Source organism: Dicentrarchus labrax, unplaced genomic scaffold (assembly GCF_905237075.1).
Source record: "Dicentrarchus labrax unplaced genomic scaffold, dlabrax2021, whole genome shotgun sequence".
In the NCBI taxonomy this organism is placed as follows: domain Eukaryota; kingdom Metazoa; phylum Chordata; class Actinopteri; family Moronidae; genus Dicentrarchus; species Dicentrarchus labrax.
This window is the reverse complement of record NW_026136715.1, coordinates 2461975-2483921: the sequence shown is the minus strand read 5'-3', so window position 1 is coordinate 2483921 and position 21947 is coordinate 2461975. Positions and strand designations below refer to the sequence as shown.

Sequence of the window (21947 nt, the reverse complement as noted above, 5' to 3'; positions counted from 1 at the left end):
AGGAGAACTTAATTTCCCAAAATGTATGATGCTGCCCATTGTTTAACTCACTGCATCAATGACATTATACTTCCTGCTTTTTGTTTATCTGTTTAAACAAGGGAACAAGTTAAAAACTATTCATTTTCTCTCCTGATGTACAGTTTATATTGCAGAAGTAATAATAAACTCTATTGATAATTTTTATTTTATCATTATTCCTCTCTATACAAAGAGATTTTGAGAAAGGAATTCATAGACCAGATTAATTTTTACGTGTTCATTCCAAGGTCATTGAAAAGATCATACATGAAGAGATGGATACACGTTGAGTAATATTATTTGAACTACAGTCAGAATTGAGAAAATATCGTTCCACTGAAACCTGCCTTTAATATTTAACGGGCTGCATTCGAAAGAAGTTTGATGCTTGCAAATATTGTGGAATCTTCATGTTAGACATCAAAAGGCCTTTGATACTGTGGCCTTGTGTGACTTCATCATTTACAACTCTTGTAGTGGTTCTTGAAAATGTGTCAACTTCATAATGAAGCTGCTCTGAGGTGTGCTAAGAATGATGAATGGAAGTCAATATTAATAAACACAACACAAAACTTATAACAGCTTGTTTGTTGTTTCAATTTAATGCTCTGAGAAGGAACAACTGGGACATGGGCTGACAATGATTTTGACATTTAATGTGTCCAATTTGACCAGGAAGTTGCTGACTTCTTTGTGTGTTGCACTTGATAAACTTGAATACAGTTAATACATTTTTCACGATTGCAGTATCTGATTTAATGTATGTGTATGAGCTTGAATATGTGTGTATTGCAACGGGAATGGGAACGCTTCAGAACTCCGCTCCATAAACTCATTATTGAATAACTCAGAATATGACTGTGGTGTCTTTTGAACATTGGAAAATATTTATTTGGTTTAATATTTCAGGGAAAATTTAAATGATATACCTCATATTAAACCTGACTCAGGAACGATCAGCCTCAGGCTTAATGGAAATGATGATAAATTATGTAAAACTCATTCCTTGCTGACAAACAACATTTCTACTGTCTCTGTCTATGAGTCCAATCAGCCGTGTCCAATCAATAACTGATATCCTATAAAGGGGCATGTTGGTTGGTAAAAGATTTCCGTGAAGGCTGCTCCCATGTATCTTTGATCATCGCTCATAGCTCCTCAGATATCGATCCTTGCTCTTTGGAGCAGAAATAAGTGCTTTGGGTAAATGTCACATAAGAGACTTGGGATGTGCCCAATATATGCTCTATTGATGGGGCACCTAATGAGACACAGGTGACATCAATCCAGGCGGGGCAAACAATCAAAAACAGTGGGGAAAAGACAAAGACAGGAAATAAAGAGGAGTAAAACTACATAAGAAAACAGGAAATAACCAAAGAAAAACCCAAAATCATAACAGTAACAAGTAACAACAATAAAAATCTCTCCATAGAGCAAGGGAAGGTACAGATAATAACAAAATATGAAGAGGGGAACTTCATTTCCCCAAATGTTAACAAGTATGATTCTGCCCATTGTTTAACTCACTGCTTCAGTGACATTATACTTCCTGCTTTTTGTTTATCTGTTTAAACAAGGGAACACATTAAAAACCATTCATTGTCCTTCCTTATGTACAGTTTATTTTGCGGAAGTAATAATAAACTCTGACAAGGATTTATGGCAAGGATTGACACATTTTCTCAGGTCAGTCCTAAAACAGTAGTGAGCTCATATGTACGATGAGGTTCTCTGACCACACAGAGATCTCTTATTAAAGCACTTTCTATACAAAGAAGCACAAAATCCACAGTCCTCGTTCTGTGTAAAACATTTATTCTGAGCTAATGTGAAGCTGCAGCAGTCTGACTCTGTTGGTCTCTACCAAACTTACAGTCTTATAGTACTAATGTTCCTCTAAAGTGGAAATGTGGTCCTAAAAGTCTGTAACTAAAAGAAAAAACATTCCACTGAAACCTGCTTTTAATATTTAACGGGCTGCATTAGAAAGGCGTTTGATGCTTGTAAATATTGTGGAATCTTCATATTAGACATCAAATGGCCTTTGATACTGTAGATTATGGTATTCTGCGGTTTTAGCATGGGGTCCATGGTGTTTAGCAAGTTGGCCATTCAATTAATCATTTCTTAGCCCTCTGGTGGGACAGAGATATTGGATGCAAATGGGACGCAGCTAAATCAATTGTGGGATCCCTCAAGGTCCTACGGCCACAACCTTTTATTATATATTGATGAGTTGATCCTGTTTGTCTGACCTTTTTCTTCATTAAGTTCTAAATCAGGGTTGCTGGATAGATCAACAGCTGGGGCATTAGTTCAATGCCACTCTGACGATGCTGCCACCTCCTGGTTTAATAGTATACCGCAGGTCATCAAAACTAATTCACAGACTGCTCAAAACAAGTTAATCAGGGTTGTGTTACGTCCTTCATTGGTTACCAGTTGAAAATGTCATACAAATTAAATTGGGACTTACCCATAAAATTGCTCATAACAAGATCCCCAAATATCTGATATATCTAGATATCAACTACTGCAATCACTTCAGAGACACTGAACACAAGATGCAGATCAACAGATTTCAAACTTTTTAGATTCAAGAGTTCAATGGTCGAAGATATTTTTTTATCGAATGGAATAAACTTCTGAAAACTGAGGCAGAGATTAATTTAAACAGACTATAAAGAAATGGTCAGCAGGTACTCTCTCTTTGTGACAATGCATTTCACAGCTAATCCAAGAGGTTTATTTAGCATAATGAAAAAGAGGATCAATCCATAAAGGAATACTTAATAATTCATTCATCAGAAAAGCAATCACCAATCTGGAGATACAAGGTTTTCACTGGACAGGAAGGGTATGAGGAATAGTAGCGTGGGAAAAGTACAATATCTGCCTCTGAGATGTAGTGAAGTAGAAGTTAATACTCAAGTAAAGTGCAGCTACCTGGAATATGAGTAAATGTACTTAGTTACATTCCACTGGTCTCTGCTGTCGTCACTGTTCCTCTTTTAATGCAGTTTTACATGTTGGTTGAATTTAGATGTTCATGGATGTCATTTGGTCCACCATCACTGTGGAGACATCAATTTATAATTTATTGAACCAGAGAGTCTCTTGAGATCCAATATATTTTCACTGACAGAGACTTAGGCAAGGGAGTGAGGCCCTTATGTAATCAATGAAGCCTGCTCGTAATGATGGAAGACAAAGAAAAAAAGCCTGCCAGATCACAGACCCATCAGAGGGGGGCCAATAATGTGGCCAAGGTGTGGCATTAAAGCAATAAATGATCAAACACCTGCCCTTTATTGGTCAGATTCCCTCGGACCCCAGACCTGTCACACTTAAATCCAAGAGACTCTCTCCTCCTCGCTTGTATCCCGAGATTAACGTCTCCTCAGGTACTGCTCTCGTAGCACTAGAGAGCGTCCTCTTTATCTTTTCTAAATCCCCTTTTTTTTTCTTAAAGTGTGCCACTTGTCTGTAAACTCATTGGACGACCCAGACCGTTACACCTTTTCCCTCCTTTTTTAACGATAGCCTGGTCATTTAATCCGGGATCCCGCAGAGACAGCACGCAGCCGCTGTTCACTTTAACCTACCTGCAGAAGGACGAAGATTTTCCGTCGGGAGAAACAGCGATCGCTGCTTTCCTCCCACAAGTTGACCTCACTGTTCCTGTACACTGCCAAACGAGGCATCAGCCCGCCGTTAGTCTGTGACCAGACCACGGCCTCCGCTATTCAGCTCAAGGACCAAGCCGAATCGGCACCAGTCTGAGAGTACTGAACTGTATACCCGCTAGTTAAAGGACACAAATCTGATCTCGCTCTGGTGTAGCGGATATAACTCGGTTTGATATTCTCGGGTACGGGTCAGAACCTCTGCACTGGTGCACATACACGTGTCCTGATATTTCGGCCATTGTGGGGACCAGATAACGGTCACCTACCTCTCCTGTCCCCTCCCTGTCTCTTTCTCACACACCCACGCAGACACACACACACACACACACACACACACACACACACACACACACACACACATATCCAGGCATTCCTATCGCCAATATTTTGATTTGTACAGTAGTGGTTAGTTTTTAAATAAACTGTATTATAATTTAATATTCGGTTTCTGAGGTCATTGTGTGGAGTATCATTATCTAAATTGCTGGTTGGCGGGGTCAGTGTTTGCATTCATGCCTTCACATGTATGGTTTCCCTTTTAATTTAATATTTGGATATTAAAGTTGAAGCAACCTATGTAGAAATTTCAAGACTGTCAATTGCAGATTGGACAGATTGTCCCTGGTAACAGGGTGGTGCCCCGAGGACTATTGAATAATTAATAATCAAAATATTAATTACTTAATTAACCTAAAAAACTTTTTTTTTTTTAATTATTATATTTTAATAATTATTTTAAATAATTATTAATATTTTGCTAATACCCAAATGCTGCCCCCTACTGAATATGACAGCAGCATTCCCATGGCATGAATGCAAAAACTGATTTTTATATTGTTTATTGTTACAGTAGCCACATTAGCTTCAGCTTATGCAGTTGCATCCTGGGGTCTGTTAATGCACACAAATAGACACAAAATATACAAAATATATACATTAACAAGAAGAAAAAAGCAAGATAAGAGATTTCATATTAAACTAAAATATAAGATTTAATAACTGTGTCATGCACAGGGTAAACTAGTTAGAAAATATGATTTTATTAACATGATAATTAATTACATACACTCATAAAACACTACAACACTGGTACTTTTTGAGCCATTTAATTAATCATGAACAGCAAGAAACCATCAATTGATGGTTAATGGCAGGAAAAATAACCCATTAGCTCAGATACATGAAAGTAAGTAAATAAGTTTAGACATTTAGAGTGAACAGTAATATGTAATATGGTTGACACATGTAACCTGATATTTGAATGAAATGCTGTTTATCAATGATATAAATGTACAGTGGCCCTGAGAGCTCAAACACATGCAAATAAACAAAATGCGGACAAATTCAATCATTAATTCATCGTCACACAAAAAACATGGAAGAAAAGTAACACACCAGCAAAGTGAGAAACACATTCTCAAATTTCACCGTACAAACTGGACCTTTGAGGAACAGAAACAGAATCCAGACCTGAATCCAAACAGTTTCATGTGTGTTGTGTATGTGTGAGTGTAGAGTAGGTTTGGTCCTGATTCCTGATGGCTGGATCGAGGCTCTGGTAGATGGAGTCTTCAAATGTAGAGACTGGAGGACGGTTCTCATAGAGGGCCATCTGAACACAATCAGACATTTGACTTAAAATACAGTTAGAGCACTTTAATCATTTTTTGGAGGTGACGCGTGATAGCAGGAGGCAGGAAACAAAAAGCAAAACAGTTAAAAACATTTTAGTCTATATTGAGCCATTAAAACTAGCATGCAGCCCTGATACTGATATAGGATCAGCTCGGATCATCTCTAATGATTATCTTGAGCACTGGCACATCTGAGCCAACAATGAGAGTAAATAAAGAGTTAAAGACAGTCACCTCAATGTTTGTGTCATCTGAGTTCCCTCTGGTCTTCCAACCTGTGGAACAGACACAATATTTTCTCTGTTATATTGAGTCATTATTGAAAGTGCAGATGAGGTTTGAAGGTCTTTCTTGTTGGTACCTCCTTCCAGCTCCACAGCTTCCTCGTGTATTAGCATTTACTAGTTGGTGAATGTCCTTGAACATGTGTTCATGATCATTAAATGTTGTGTGTCTCAGGCTCTGCCAGGTGTGTTTGTTAGCTCAGGGACAGTCTGTGTTGTGTTTGTTCAGATTCCTTCCAGAGTATTTCATGAGCAGAGCCACACTGTCAAACTGAAATGTGTACTGTTGCAATAAGTTGTTAAAACCTTGATGTGAGCATCCTGTTAAATGTAATTAGTGAGAAATGGTAAGTCTCAGTCGTTGGCAGTACTGTATTTTTCCTGTCACCTCACCATCAGATTTGGTTCTCCTCTTAATGTTATAGTCAGTAGTTTTCTCCTTCTTGGTTTCCCTGTGTGTCTCTCTGTGTGTGTGGACTCCTCCCACTCTCCCTCATTACCTGCTCACCTGGTTCTCCATCCACTCTCCGCCCCATTGTTGTATGTACAAGCCTGGTAGTGGCTTTCTTGGCCAAGTTAAAGAACTCAAGAGAAGTGTTTTTGCTATGAACTGTAACCTTGTTTTTTCCTGTGTCTTTGGATCATACCCTTCACTTCAGCTACCTGCCCGCTCCTTCCTGTCTGCCATGCTGCCTCAATCTTCAAGTTCCACTCTGCCTGGGTCTAAGCCATATCGTCTCACCACTGCCAGCAGGAGCTACACCTCACCATTCCATTCCCTGGTTCTCAATAAAGCCTGTCTTTGGAAATAGTACCAACCGAGTTTGTGGTCTGCTTGTGGGTTCCTCTGTTTAATATAACACTGAATGCAGATTATGGTCAGCACCAGCCCCAAGATGATGACAATGATGGCAAGAGTCACAATCACATACAGCAGCACATCTGTGAGTTGAAGAGAAGAAAAAGTTTGTTTTACAGACCCTTCCAGGAAACAGTTTGGAGGAGAACAAAAAGTTCACTGTGAACTGTACCTGACAACTGGGTGGTTGCTGTTGCTGTTGTTGGTGTTGTTGGTGCTGTTGCTGTTGCTGTTGCTGTTGTTGGTGTTGTTGGTGCTGTTGGTGTTGTTGTTGTTGGTGTTGTTGTTGTTGTTGTTGTTGTTGTTGTTGTTGTTGTTGTTGGTGTGGAGGCTGATGGCGATGATGTTCGAAGGTCAAAGAGTCCCGTTCGGTTTGGAAGTGGTTGGAGCAGTGATCAATGGAAACACAATGAAACAATCAGATACTAAATCAAACCCTGTAATATGTGGAGAATTTACTAAAATTGTCCATATGCTGGTGTTCTTCAAACAATACCATCACAAGTATTAATGTGATCTCCTATATATTGGATGTTAACATTAAATGCAAATATGATAGTAGCAATCAAAAATTTAATATTTGGTCATATTTTCATTTCTGCTGCTCTTAGGTAAAAAATTGTTTCAGCAAAATCTGAAATTTTCTTTATTATCTAGTATTATTACATTTGTTTTCCATTTATTCAAACTGGAAGTTTCCTTTTTTTTCTATTTTTAAAATTTTGCTCATCCTTTTTGACCATGTTAAAAAAAGAACAATTACATTTTTGTAATAAAATGAAATAGTTTGTTTTTTTAATGAGTTTTTTAAAAAAATAAAATAAAATCAAAGGACCAAAAGATACACTGATTTCTCTCATTATTTATTTTGAGATTTTAAATAACAATAAAAGTCATTTTCATTATCAGCTCTTTGAAAGTTAATATTCACTGAACAAAAGGTACTTGGATTATAAAGCAACATTTTCTTGAGATTTAATAAGAAACTCACCATCAATGACAAGGATCAGGTTTGTATAAGATGAATCTGGAGACAAAGGTCTGCCGTAACCACACTTGTACCATCCTGTGTCTGACTTGGTCGCCTGTGTGATGGTCATATACAGTCCATATAGAGATCCTTCTTTATATTCAATGCTGTATCTGCCATTCTGAGCTCTGTTCTCCTCTGTTTCAATGAGAATGTCCTCTTCTGTTTTACAATCGCCCTTACACAAGAACTTCTGCTTTCCGTAGACAGTATCGCTGCATCCATAAGTGATATTTTCTCCTTCTACTAATGTAGGCAAAAAACGAGAGTTTGTATCCAACGGTGCTGTTGGAAATATGAACAATCATTAGTTACTGTCTGTACGTCCTTTAAGATGTATTCTGATCACAATATCTGCTGCTTCTCATTAACTCAGAGTCACACTGGGAGCTGCCCAGTTCAACCACAGTCTGTGACTGGTGTGGTAATGATTTGATAAAACATCAATAAAAAGTCTGTACACCACAAATAACTCCCATTCTTCTCACAATGTCATTTGATTTTATTTATTTTCTTACTTATAAATTCACTAAATATGTTAAATACACTAAATATATCAAGTTTAATTATTTTCAGTAGAAACTCACCATCTGAAACTCTGATCTCAAAGTCCCTGTATGAACCTGGAACCAAAGTTTGTCCCAAACCACACTTGTACTGTCCTGAGTCAGACTTGGTCAGATTTGTGATGGTCACAGACAGAATTCCTCTTTCAGAAGAATAATTTCTGTATTTAATGCTGTATCTGCCACTGTGAGCTGTGACACCATCTGTTCTAATGAGAATATCTTCTGCTTTACATTCTTCCTTACAGAAGAACTTGTTTTTTCCAGATAGACGCAAGGTGCACTTAATTTTACCACTTCCTCCTACAGCTCCTGTGTAAAGGTTGAGTCTTGCACTGACGAGCCCAGAGTCTCCCCCACACAGTGCTGTTGAAAAGATGAGCAGAGAACACTGATGGTCAGTACTTTCTGTATTGTAGACTGACTGTAAAACAGACAGCAGGTCAATGAGGGTGAATCCATCACTTCACAGAGAATGATACAGAGGCAGCCAAAGTTCAACATCATGGGATGGCGTATATAGCATGTGTCACGACCTCTGACACAATATAGGTGGACCCAAATGCACAACTCTGGCAAAGACGAAAATGTAGGAAAAATATATTTATTCATCAACAAAAGGCGCTCTCAAGGAGGATATCAAAAAGCAAACAAAAGTCTAACTTTAATTGACACATGAAAAAACCTGGACTCTGAACTGGAACACTTGACTATACTCTTTCTACCATCTGAACAAGACGAACTGACAAATACAAAGGGAGCCCAGAGGTTTCAAACTTACGGCCCGCGGACCAGAACCGGCCTGCCAGAGGGTTCGATCCGGCCCGTGGGGTGACTTTGCTTGGTGTGAAAACTACAGAGAACACAGAGTATCGAACATAGCACAATACTTTATTGAACTTTATTCACTGACAACTGTAACTCACACTGTACATTTACTGTTAGACCTGGTAACTTATGGCTAACCCGTGTCTCTCTCTGCTCTGCTGCTGTTCACCGTCGCTCGCTCGCTCGCTCTACCACCAAACACACACGTTATGCTCGCACATCACGCACTGCTCTATTCCTTGAAGGAGCTACGCTACTCTTAAAACACTCATTACTCAAAATGTCTTTGTCAAACAGGAGAAAAGTGGACACAGAGTGTAGAGTTTTCCCAGAAAAATGAACCAACTCCCATTTATTCACAGAGGTGAAAGGGAAACCTGTGTGCTCGGTGTGTTCGCAGCAAGTTTCAGTGCTGAAAAGTTTGTTGTTTGGGACTACCTACCTTTGTGAACAGGTTTTCTCTGTAATGAGCATCAACAAATCAAAGTTGCGCTCAAGGCTCACACATAAGAACTTAAATGACATTCTGAGATTGGCAGCTCCTCAGGATTTGATGCCTGATATTGATGCACTTGTAAAGACTAAAAGATGCCAAGTTTTAGGAGCAAATTAAACAGTGAGTAAACCTAATTCATGTAAAATGCTGCTTCAGACACTTTTGCACACTGAACAATACAGCTCTGTGAAAATGCATACTTACTGTGTGAATGTTTAAAGACACTGAACATTGTGCACTAATATGTCATTCAGCAGCTTCAGTACAAAAGAGTTTGGTTTGGTGGAACTCTATTACTCATGCACTGCCACAACTTTCATGTATTTTTATGTATACATTTATAAGGCAGTAGGATAACTTAACCTTTCCTAATACCTCCCACTTTAGTTTGTGTGGTGCGGTGAGTCAGTTCAGGTGGTCAGGATTACTGCACAGATGTGAAAATGTATGTAAATAAATAATTTCTAGATCTTGAAAAGTTGTTTTAATAATTAAGTAAAATACTGTATTTTTCAGTTCCAGGTACATGTTACTTAATGTTCTGTGGCTTTGTAGATCCAAATCCACTGTGATCTTTAAATTGTAATGCACATGTGTAAATGATAAACTGAGGCAAAATATTGTTGAAATTGCACTTATTTTCCTTAATAAAATTCAGGTTGTTCATAATGTTTTGTGAAAAGAAAGTTTGTTAAATGTGAACATTTTCAGAATGTATTTCTATTTCTTTGCAATAAAACAAACCAAAAAATTAGGGGTTGTTGCTATTTATAGGTAGTTATGCCTTAATTTTCTGGTCCGGCCCACTTCAGGTCCAATTGGGTTGTATGTGGCCCCTGAACCAAAATGAGTTTGACACCCCTGCTCTAGCCTATGGGTATTACCCTGCCAGGTCTCAGCAGAGGACTATTTAAGCTGGTGGCGAGGAGATACGCCTGGCTTCTAACTGCCTTCATCCAGACGCCTATCCTGCTCACTCTAGTGCAGCACCTGACTGAATAGCCCTAGAGTCAAATACCACACTAGTCACGTCCATTCACAGCTGCTCTCCTCTTATTGACCTGTGCACTTCGTAGTGGCTAGGATTATTTTTAGTGGCTTGGACAGTAAGCCCCAAGGGTCTGTTTAATTTATTTGGCTAGAGTAACCTACCTCATAATTATTGCCTGTAGAGATAACATAAATCTAATGTTCACAATTTATTCTTTAACTGCAGTTGTTATATTTATTGCAAGAATTAGCAAGGGCATACAGCTTTAATTAATTCAAAATTGATTATTCATATTCACTGATAACGATTAACTACTTCCCCTTTTCTCTCCGCACTGGACATGTCTGGTTGCAGTACGTGCCTTTTCACCTAGTTACTCAACACGTCAACATGATTTGCTCTCTTGACCTTACTTTCCATAGTTCTAATTCACTACTATGCATTTATACTTAATACTAATTAATTATCAAATAATCCGTTACAATTATATAATCATGTTTCCTTTCATTGTTACATATTTCATTTTGTAATATAGAATCAGCTTCAATCATTATACAGCTTTTGGTTATTATAATCTCTGTGCATTGCGTTATTCATTCATTATCTTTCTCCATTACTTGATATGAAGTCCTTTGCTTTCCAAAGTGGTTTTAGCAGATCAGGGATCTCAACTTACTTGAAAAGATGCCTTACAACATGTGTGAGGAGGCTTTAAATTCCTTTTTAAAGTGTTATAAGAAACAAATTCCCAGTTCTCACCTGATAAGAAGCAGACGAAGAGAACATGTTGGATATTCATTTTGAATTTGATCCTGATGAGACAAATCATTAACCTGCAGGAGAGCTGTCTCTGTCACTTCACTCCTTTCACACAGAAGTCTGCTTTAATTTAACACTTCCTTCCTGTATCTCGCTCCTCCTTCTCTGTTAGTTTGCGGATTTAGCTCCCCTCACAACATGATGATGATGATAAGTGATGATGAAGGGGGGTAGGGGGAAGTGTAAATGTCTCCTTGCTGGTTGTTCTGACACATTCAGAATCATTTCCACTTTATCTGTTAGCGTTCAACAAGTGGCTTTTAAAACATACATATTAAAATAATTTAATTAATATCATAAATGTTGGAAGACTAGTGGACTGCTGGCTTTATCTGATGACTACTACACAACCCTGTACTCATCCTATCTGTGACAAGCTGTACAGTGATATCAATCTTCTCAACTGTCAGTTGGGTAAAAACTGACATCAGAGCATCGATAATGACAATCTGCTCTCTGTCCATAGACACTCTGGAAATGCTGCTGTTTGTGAGGCCTGAGATTCTTCTACTGTGTGTTACAGCTGTTAGTTGCTGTGCCAGACTCGACTCCTTGCTTCATTCATTGCGATTAAGTTCATTACAGCATGATGAAGATGTCTGAGTCAGTCCAGTCAGAGTTGCTGCAGGGTGGGTTCGAGGGCCCGATCACCGACATCTGTGACCCTAACCCTAACCCATATAAACCACAGTACAACTTACAAAGCTGGTTCTAAATCAGGTTGAAGTGCACTTTTCAAATGCAGTTAAACATTTAAACAGAAGGGTAATGGATGCGGAAAGGGATGAGCAAAGACACCGTTATCTGTATCTCTTCAACCAGCTACATCATCTGCATCTGTATTTGCACTCAGAATGGGTGGGACTTAACCAAGTTGGTGGGTCTGTGTGAAAAGCGATGTGACTGCATCATTCACTCCTCTTGCAGTAGTTCTTGAAAATGTGTCAACTTTATAATGCAGCTGCTCTGAAGTGTGCTAAGAATAGATCTGACAGAAGTCACTATTAAATCTTAACCTTTATATTTTTAATTGAAAGAGACAAAATAAAAGTTCACTCATTGTGAACATCCACATAAAGTGTTCATTTAAATTTAAGAGAAGTAGCTTATGTCAGTTTATCACCCTGTTTCCTAACACAAACCTGACTGATAAGTTCTGTATACGGGTCTGAGAAACATCAGCTCCACCTCGGAAGAATTTGACAGGATGTTACCTCAACAATAACCTAGCGAAGGTTTATTCATTTTTATTCTTAATTTTAGAATATCACAGTAAAATTAACATCACCACTAGTTTTCCAGATCGAGTGTGTTCCAGTTTGAACTGTCTCTCTGTGTTATCTCAACCACCTACGACCAGTCAAGATATTTTATTTAGAGTAAAACCCTATAAACTGCAGCCAGTTCAGGGACCCTGAAACAGCAATGAACTGTTTCTAACAGACCAACCCTGAGTGATATGATGATCTTATAGAATATGATTCAGTTCAATTTTATTCATATAGCAGCAAATCATTACAGAAGTCATCTAAGTGCACGGTGACAACTACAGAGAGCCAGTGCAGAGAAGTTAGTACAGGAGAAATATGATCTCTTTTCCTGTCAGAATATGTGCCGTAGTATTCTGGATCAACTGGAGAGTCTTCAGGGAATTATTGGGGCAGCCTGATAAGAAATAATTGCAGTAATCCAGCATAGAAGTTACAAATGCATGGACTAGTTTTGTTTCACAGTAGGTGATTTGAGGATGAGGGAGGTGCCATCACCCTCCTCAGTAAAAGTACATAATAATGGAGAACACTAACAACAGATACATGAAAAGTGATACTTACACACATGTGGATGCATTAGTACATGTGAAACAGGTTTCACACATTGGTGGATCTCTTCCTGTTAGTTTGTTTCATATATATGTAACCCAGTGACAATAAAGGGTTAAAATATATTTAATATAATGTTACTGTCCTTACGTAAGCAGAGAGGAATCAGCCACTCATAATTATAGTTTGGTTAAGTCCCGCCCTAGCTGAGCTTGATTGACAGATCATGATGCAACTGTGTGATCTTTTGTTAATGTGAGGAAGAGAGGAGAGATGTGGTCATGTGACTGCGACCGGAGCAAAGGAAATAGAAGAGTAGCATCAAACTTAGTAAAAAGGGGAAGTGGTTGATAGATAACAGTTGTAGATAGCTGATGAGGGATTCAAGTTTTTGGTTAATTTGCTGGAATAGTAACAGTTTAACACACAGTTCAGCTGGCTGTTACTGCGGCCTACTTACTGTAATTTCCTTGTTGCAATGAATAGTTCAGTAAATTGTACATTACTATATGTGAAGGAAAGGATGTTAAAATACCATGTTTTCCATTATTGTTCTGTTGTTATTATTAAGGGATAAATGTTCAATTCTTACATTTTACTGTGGAGAAGGTGATAGTTGATTGAAATTGTATTGACACTGGAGGGTGGGAATATTAGCAGGGCCATACAACATGTATACTGCCATAATCCTTCCTAATATTGTACGGAGGTAAAAGCTTAATGCTATTGTCATTAGTCACTGTTTAATCAACAGTACAATGATGTATGTTGGTAATAATTCTGATATTAATATTAAAAGTCAAAGTTTATTGAACTAGAGTGTAATGTAAGGCCTGAACAGTGAGTGTTATATTATATATGATGTTTAGTGTTACATTATTGTTACACTTTAGTATAATATAATTATATAATTAGTATAATAACAAATAGACAAAACTGAATCTAAAAGTCCTGTTTGCATAAAACAGGTCAGGTCTTATGGACAGAGTGAGAGCCACTTTTGAAGATCCATTCCCATTGATTGATCCCAGAGGGATTCTACCTGGAACCCAGAAGTGACTCATCAAGTCGCCAGGACTGCTACACACGTTCAAAACGGGGGCATACCATCACCAGAAACGTACCACTGGAACAGTCATTGATATTAAGAACCACAGACAGTGGACTGACAAGACAAAACTCGAAAGTGATCACAGACTTAAAAGACTATCGACAAAGACTCATTTATTTTAAAGGGACATTTTTTATTTTCATTCATCTTGTATTCAAATGTTGAGTTATCATCAGCCATACATTATGACCACCTGGACACCCTGGTTGTCACAATGTTATGGCTGATGGGTGTATATACGTATATATAAATAGGGCAGGTGCCACACACAGTTACAGGCATGACAGGGCGAATGTTGATTGAAGAATGGAGTTTACAGTTCCAGTTAAGGTCTGAGATAGGATAGGACACTGCCATGAGTTTAGGATTCTTTTCTGTAATGAGGCCGCAGGTTATGAGACCCAGTGTCTAACCAAACACAGTTCTTGGAAAATGAAGATTATTTTAGAAAAACACGTCCACATCACACCTGTTTACAGACACACACAGGAAATGATGTTTCATATTTCACTAAATATTTTATCTCTATTATTTTAAGTTTAAGAAATTGAGTGTTTAGCCAGAATAGTTAACCCTAATGAATGCTAACAATGCTGACCTGCTAACCAAAAACAATGAGGATTTATCAGAGTTCACAGTGATAAAGAAATATGAAGAACAAAATCAGTCAGTGAACAGTTTGACTGTGGCGCCATCTCCTGGTTTAATAGTAGGCTATACCACAGTGATACCTCCTGTACCCATCTAGTTGAAAATGTAATACAAAGAAAGTTACCCATAAAATTGCTCATAAAAAGATCCCCAAATATCTGTTCAACTACTTCAATCACTTCAGAGACAATCACAACTATGGAACAAGATGCAGCTCAGAGTTTATCCTTTTAGATTCAAGAGTTAAATGGATAAACATCCCTCTTTTATACACAGCTAGTAATAGTTATTTAGGAGATACAAGGTTTTCACTGGACAGGAAGGGTATGAGGAATAGTGTGGTAAAAGTACAATATCTGCCTCTGAGATGTAGTGAAGTAGAAGTTAATACTCAAGTAAAGTGCAGCTACCTGGAATATGAGTAAATGTACTTAGTTACATTCCACTGGTCTCTGCTGTCGTCACTGTTCCTCTTTTAATGCAGTTTTACATGTTGGTTGAATTCAGATGTTCATGGATGTCATTTGGTCCACCATCACTGTGGAGACATCAATGTATCATTTATTGAACCAGAAAGTCTCTTGAGATCCAATATATTTTCACTGACAGAGACTTAGGCAAAGTGGAAGCTGTATACCTTCAATATTTTATAGTATAGCAGTATTCCCATGGCACGACTGCAAAAACTGATTTTATATTGTTTATTGTTACAGTAGCCACATTAGCTTCAGCTGATGCAGTTGCATCCTGGGGTCTGTTAATGCACACAAATAGACAAAATGTACAAAATATATACATTAACAAGGAAATATAAGATAAGAGATCAAATATAAGGTTTAATAACATGGACAAGGTAGGCTGGATAAGAAATATGATCATTTTATTGACATGCTAATTAATTACATACACTCATAAAACACTACACACTGGTACTTTGTGAGCAATTTAATTCATCATGAACAGCAAGAAACCATCAATTGATGGTTAATGGCAGGAAAAATAACCCATTAGCTCAGATACATGAAAGTAAGTAAGTAAAGCTTTATTTATATAGCACCTTTTTAACACAAAGGTCCAAAGTGCTTTACCAACAACAAATATACATATGGGTATTAAATATGCATATAAATATGTACATGTATAACCACACCTGATGCTCAGCAGCATCAGCTCACGATCATGAATATCCACAGAAAATGTAATGGAGATCTGTTGTTTGTAAGTCAAACTTAACCTTATAATATGTAAGGGTCTGTAAGTGGAGATTTATACATCACTACATTAAAACAAGTTGAATCACACAAACTAGTTCTTATGTAGTTTGTATTAAACATGAATGAAATGCTGTTTATTAATGATATAAAACTTTAAAACAAATCATTCTTCTCCTTATTATTATTATGAAATCAATATTATAGTTAATACATCACAATGGCAGCATGTGAAAATAAAGTCCATTTACTCCAAATGTACAGTGGCCCTGAGAGCTCAAATTAAAAAAAAAAAAACATGCAAATAGACAAAAAGCAAACAAATCAAGAATTTACCACAAGATGAAAAGAAGTAACACACCAGCAAAGTGAGAAACACATTCTCATATTTCACCGTACAAACTGGACCTTTGAGGAACAGAAACAGAATCCAGACCTGAATCCAAACAGTTTCATGTGTGTTGCGTGTGTTTGAGTGTAGAGTAGGTTTGGTCCTGATTCCTGATGGCTGGATCGAGGCTCTGGTAGTCTGCACCTGTAGAGACTGGAGGACAGTTCTCATAGATGGCCATCTGAAATTTGACAAAGAAAACCAACTCACTTTCTTGTGAGTGCAACAAGTTTGTTCATGGGGGGGGCGGCACACAGTAACAGCCAGTGAGAAGATACCTGACCTGAATGTTTGTACTCTGGTCTTTGTTCAAGCTTCACTCGCTGTGCCCTCAAATGATCTTTAACATTCACACACTCCCATACTTTAGTCCTATATGCAGTGAAAATCTGCACTGTAGGATGTGAGACAGAAGAGCAGTGCTCCAACTCGAACAGGCAGAGGTGGCTAAACTCAGCAGAGTTCAGTAAAGAAAGGATCAGCTAATGGGTTTATATTTGCTGATATGGGTCCATTGGACCAGATCAGCTCTGATACTGATATAGGATCAGCTTGGATCATCTCTAATCATTATCTTGAGCACTGGCACATCTGTGCCAACAGTGAGAGTAAATAAAGAGTTAAAGACAGTCACCTCAAGGTTTTTGCCGTCTGAGTTCCCTCTGGTCTTCCAACCTGTGGAACAGACACAATATTTTCTCTGTTATATTGAGTTATTATTGAAAGTGCAGATGAGGTTTGAAGGTCTCTCTTGTTGGTTGAAGCAACAGGAAAACAGCCAATGATCAAACACCAACCACAGTCACACAAAACTAAACCAGATCTTCCTGTACAAAAATGGCAGTCCATCCAATAGATGTTGAAATATTTCAGTCTGGACCACATGGTGGACTGAACACTGACAATGCCATCCCCAGAGCCACACTCTCAAACTGCTGTTTCAGTGTCTGTAGTGATCCAACTACTGTTAGCACACTGTAGTCATTTCAGCTGGTACCCAGAACAGATCCTGATACTTTATAAAACCTGCAAACAGCAGAAAACTAATGCTATGTATTCCCAAATAGCTATTTTCCCTCCCCTGAAATGTACCTCCTTCCAGCTCCACAGCTTCCTCGTGTATTAGCATTTACTTGTTGGTGAATGTCCTTGAACATGTGTTCATGATCATTAAATGTTGTGTGTCTCAGGCTCTGCCAGGTGTGTTTGTTAGCTCAGGGACAGTCTGTGTTGTGTTTGTTCAGATTCCTTCCAGAGTATTTCATGAGCAGAGCCACACTGTCAAACTGAAATGTGTACTGTTGCAATAAGTTGTTAAAACCTTGATGTGAGCGTCCTGTTAAATGTAATTTGTGTTACTGTATTTTTCCTGTTCCCCTTACAGTCAAGTTTGGTGTTCCTCTGAATGCAGATTATGGTCAGTACCAGACCCAAGATGATGACGATGATGACAGCAGTCACAATCACATACAGCAGCACATCTGTGTGATATTGAAGAGAAGAAAAAGTTTGTTTTACAGACGCTTCCACGTTAATGATGAAACATGAGGCTCTCTTCGTGTAGTGCTGGCAGATTAATAGTAACAGTTTTTGTCCCATTTAAACACAAACACAACCTCACAAACAACTGACATCTATGGCAGAAGTCAGCCTCATAGATAGAAAGTTGCAGTTGCTATACACAAATCCAGGGAAGTAGCTTCCTGGTGACAGATGTCATCCTCCTAGGGCAAAAAACTGTGGCTGCTAAAAGGTGGAAACAGTTTGGAGGAGAACAAAAAGTTCACTGTGAACTGTACTTGACAACTGGGTGGCTGCTGATGCTGGTGTTGCTGTTGGTGTTGGTGTGGAGGCTGATGGCGATGATGTTTGAAGGTCAAAGAGTCCCATTTGGTTTGGAAGTGGTTGGAGCAGTGATCAATGGAAACACAAACAATCAGATACTGAATGAAAGCCTGTAATATGTGGAGAATTTACTAAAATATTCATATTCTGGTGCTTTTCAAACAATATCAACACAAGTATTAATGTTATCTCCTATATATTGGATGTGAACATTCAATGCCAATATGAAAGTAGAAATCAAAAATAAAATATTTGGTCATATTTTCATTTATTAAATTTGTTTTCCGTTTATTCAAACTGGAAGTTTTCTTTTTTTCTATTTTTAAAGTTTTTCTCATCCTTGACCATGTCATTCTTGTATTATAAAGTGAACATCAAATAATTTATTTTTGTTTTTTTATGCCCTTTTTTAAAAATAAAATCAAAGGACCAAAAGATGCACTGATTTCTCTCATTATTTATTTTGAGATTTTAAATAACAATAGAAGTTTTTTTTCATTATCAGCTCTTTAAAAGTTAATATTCACTGGACAAAAGGTACGTGGATTATAAAGCAACATTTTCTTGAGGTTCAATAAGAAACTCACCATCAATGACAAGGATTGGTAACTTATAAGATGAATCTGGAGACAAAGCTCTGCCGTAACCACACTTGTACCATCCTGTGTCTGACTTGGTCGCCTGTGTGATGGTCATATACAGTTCATATAGAGATCCTTCTTTATATTCAATGCTGTATCTGCCATTCTGAGCTCTGTTCTCCTCTGTTTCAATGAGAATGTCCTCTTCTGTTTTACAATCGCCCTTACACAAGAACTTCTTCTTTCTGTAGACAGTATTGCTGCATCCATAAGTGATATTTTCTCCTTCTGCTAATGTACGGATAAAACTAGAGTTTCTCCCCAACGGTGCTGTTGGAAATATGAACAATCATTAGTTACTGTCTGTACGTCCTTTAAGATGTATTCTGATCACAATATCTGCTGCTTCTCATTAACTCAGAGTCACACTGGGAGCTGCCCAGTTCAACCTCAGTCTGTGACTGGTGTGGTAATGATTTGATAAAACATCAATAAAAAGTCTGTACACCATAAATAACTCCCATTCTTCTCACAATGTAATTTGATTTTATTTATTTTCTTACTTACAAATTCACTAAATATGTTAAATACACTAAATATATCAAGTTTAATTATTTTCAGTAGAAACTCACCATCTGAAACTCTGATCTCAAAGTCAATGTATGAATCTGGAACCAAGGTTTGTCCCAAACCACACCTGTACCGTCCTGAGTCAGACTTGGTCAGATCTGTGATGGTCACAGACAGAGTTCCTCTTTCAGAAGAATCATTTCTGTATTTAATGCTGTATCTGCCACTGTGAGCTGTGACACCATCTGTTCTAATGAGAATATCTTCTGCTTTACATTCTTCCTTACAGAAGAACTTGTTGCTTCCAGACAGACGCAAGGGGCAATTAATTGTTCCACTTCCTCCTACAGCTCCTGTGTAAAGGTTGAGTCTTGCACTGACGAGCCCAGAGTCTCCCCCACACAGTGCTGTTGAAAAGATGAGCAGAGAACACTGATGGTCAGTACTTTCTGTATTGTAGACTGACTGTAAAACAGACAGCAGGTCAATGAGGGCGAATCCATCACTGCACAGAGAATGATACAGAGGCAGCCAAAGTTCAACATCATGGGATGGTGTATATCTAGCAATACACTGTAAAGGACATTCTCTGTGTATGTCTATGCAGTTTAAGCTTTTTTTGCAGCATGTTTCAAATTGTATTAGACTTTTATTTCAGGTAATCACCCCTGCTGGCTGTAAATTTACAGATGCCTTACAACATGTGTGAGGAGGCTTTAAATTTCTTTATAAAGCTTTATAAGAAACAAATTCCCAGTTCTCACCTGATAAGAAGCAGACAAAGAGAACATGTTGGATATTCATTCTGAATATGATCCTGATGAGACAAATCATTAACCTGCAGGAGAACTGTCTCCGTCACTTCACTCCTTCCACTTAAAGCAGAAATCTGAAGCTGCTTGACTTTAACACTTCCTTCCTCTATCTCGTTCCTCCTTCTGTGTTAGTTTACACTCACAACGGTGGTGATGGTGATAAATAATGATGAAAGGGTAATAGGGGTAACAGACTTCCTCTTTCTGATTAACTCCTCTGTCCTATGGAGCCATTATTGTAGAAACTATTTGCAAATGTGAGTGGAGAGTTGTGCAACTGTATCTCAATCCGTGTGTGCTTCACTCTGCACTCGCATTTGTTAATAGTTTTGCTACAATGATGGCTCCATACTGCTCTGGTTTACGCAACAGCTCTGGCTATAAACTTTTTTTCAAATCCATACATCAGAACAAAAACCAACATATCCTCCAGCATTATTACTGCAAACTGAATGTGCTCAACCTGTTCTGCTTCTGCACTTCTTCCATTACTTTACTTCCCACAAACTCTTATTAACTTCATATTAGTTTATTTTATAGAATAACAATGAGTAAATTAAAAAACACATGACAGTTGCATTCAAGACTTATTAAGCATTATACGTATGTATAAAGTGAATAGATTTGGTCCAAGCACAGAACCTTGTGGAACTAGTGTGTCTGGGATATTCATTGTTAATATGTACAAACTGAGATCGAGCTGATGGATAGGACTTAAACCAGCTTAGTGTGGTTCTTTTAATGCCAGTTAGATGCTCAAGTCTCTGTAATAGAATATGATGGTCTGGTAAGATTCCTCTATTTGAAGAGACATCATTACCTGTTGAGGGTAGGCGGTGAATAATTTTGTCTCTAAAAGTAATAATTTGATCATTAAAAAAGCTCATGAAGTCGTTGCTACTGAGGGTTATATGGATACATGGTTCAACGGAGGTGTGACTCTCTGTAAAGAAACCAGGGGTTGTTCCTATTTTTTCTACTCATTTTGAATAATAGGCTGCTCTTGCATTATGGAGGGCCTTTCTCTATGTTTTAAGACTATCTTGCCGGATTGAACTTGATTCTACCAGTTTGGAAGAATGCTATTTACAAATGACCGTGCTTCTTTTTTTAATTGACGGGTTTGGTGATTATACCACGGTGCAAGCCCCTGCCAAAGGGGCAATAGAATCTAGTCTTTTTCGCAGTGAGCCTGCAGCACTATTAACAAGATGATCAATTTAGGAATGACTAAGGTTCTTATAGGAGGCCTCTGTTATATTGAGACATGGCAATTAAATACAGATGGAATCTCCTCGGATTGGATCAGGGGCCTTAAAGACCTTAAACAGGACATTCCTAATTTTTTCACTTTTTAGACCTTTTAGAAACACAGACACAAGTCTATGTAACAAAATACAGCAGAGGGAAGACCCCACAAAGAATAATATGGCATCTTTAAACTGAAGGAAAGATTAATTTCTTCAATTTGCTGTCTGGGTGAATTTTTCTTCAATAAAATATTCTTATATTATTATATACTAATTGTTTAGGCTTTTTGATTTGCATATTTTGTTTCAAATAGGAAAGATATTCAGGTGTTGATATTAGTTTGACAGCACTGCATGAACAGGGCCTCATGTCTTACATCATCATTAACGTGGAAGAGTCTGTAAAACACACCTTTTTTTTTCAACCTCACAGATGTGCTGCTGTATGTGATTGGACTCTTGCAATCATTGTCATCATCTTG

The 21947-nt window shown here is 37.9% G+C and overlaps 1 protein-coding gene across 3 annotated transcripts; it reads right to left on the bottom strand.

Moving 5' to 3' along the window:
• Positions 1 to 4734: 4734 nt before the first annotated feature.
• LOC127377634 (polymeric immunoglobulin receptor-like) lies at positions 4735 to 20324 on the bottom strand. Of its 3 annotated transcripts, none has more exons than XM_051425713.1 (7): positions 20165 to 20324; positions 19463 to 19807; positions 18837 to 19160; positions 18204 to 18257; positions 17787 to 17885; positions 5582 to 5622; positions 4735 to 5325 (listed from the first exon to the last, which is right to left on the bottom strand). In XM_051425713.1, the coding sequence occupies exons 1-7, from the start codon at positions 20232 to 20234 to the stop codon at positions 5200 to 5202; spliced, it is 1059 nt and encodes a 352-aa protein (XP_051281673.1). In that variant the 5' UTR covers positions 20235 to 20324; the 3' UTR covers positions 4735 to 5199. The 3 variants fall into 3 exon arrangements, 2 of the variants coding, with proteins under 2 accessions (XP_051281673.1, XP_051281674.1); XM_051425714.1 differs by lacking the exons at positions 4735 to 5325; positions 5582 to 5622 and adding exons at positions 15666 to 16585; positions 17039 to 17079 and having other exon boundaries at positions 20165 to 20316; XR_007887727.1 differs by lacking the exons at positions 4735 to 5325; positions 5582 to 5622; positions 18204 to 18257; ... (1 more) ...; positions 19463 to 19807; positions 20165 to 20324 and adding exons at positions 15666 to 16585; positions 17039 to 17079; positions 18037 to 18197.
• Between the last annotated feature and the right edge of the window lie 1623 nt (positions 20325 to 21947).

Coding starts and splice junctions, on each gene's coding strand:
- LOC127377634 (XM_051425713.1), bottom strand. CDS start 20,234: ATGATTTGTCTCATCAGGATCATATTCAGAATGAATATCCAACATGTT. Junction 19,161..19,462: donor TGAGATCAGAGTTTCAGATG/GTGAGTTTCTAC, acceptor TATTTCCAACAG/CACCGTTGGGGAGAAACTCT. Junction 5,326..5,581: donor CAGATGACACAAACATTGAG/GTGACTGTCTTT, acceptor GATTGTGTTCAG/ATGGCCCTCTATGAGAACCG.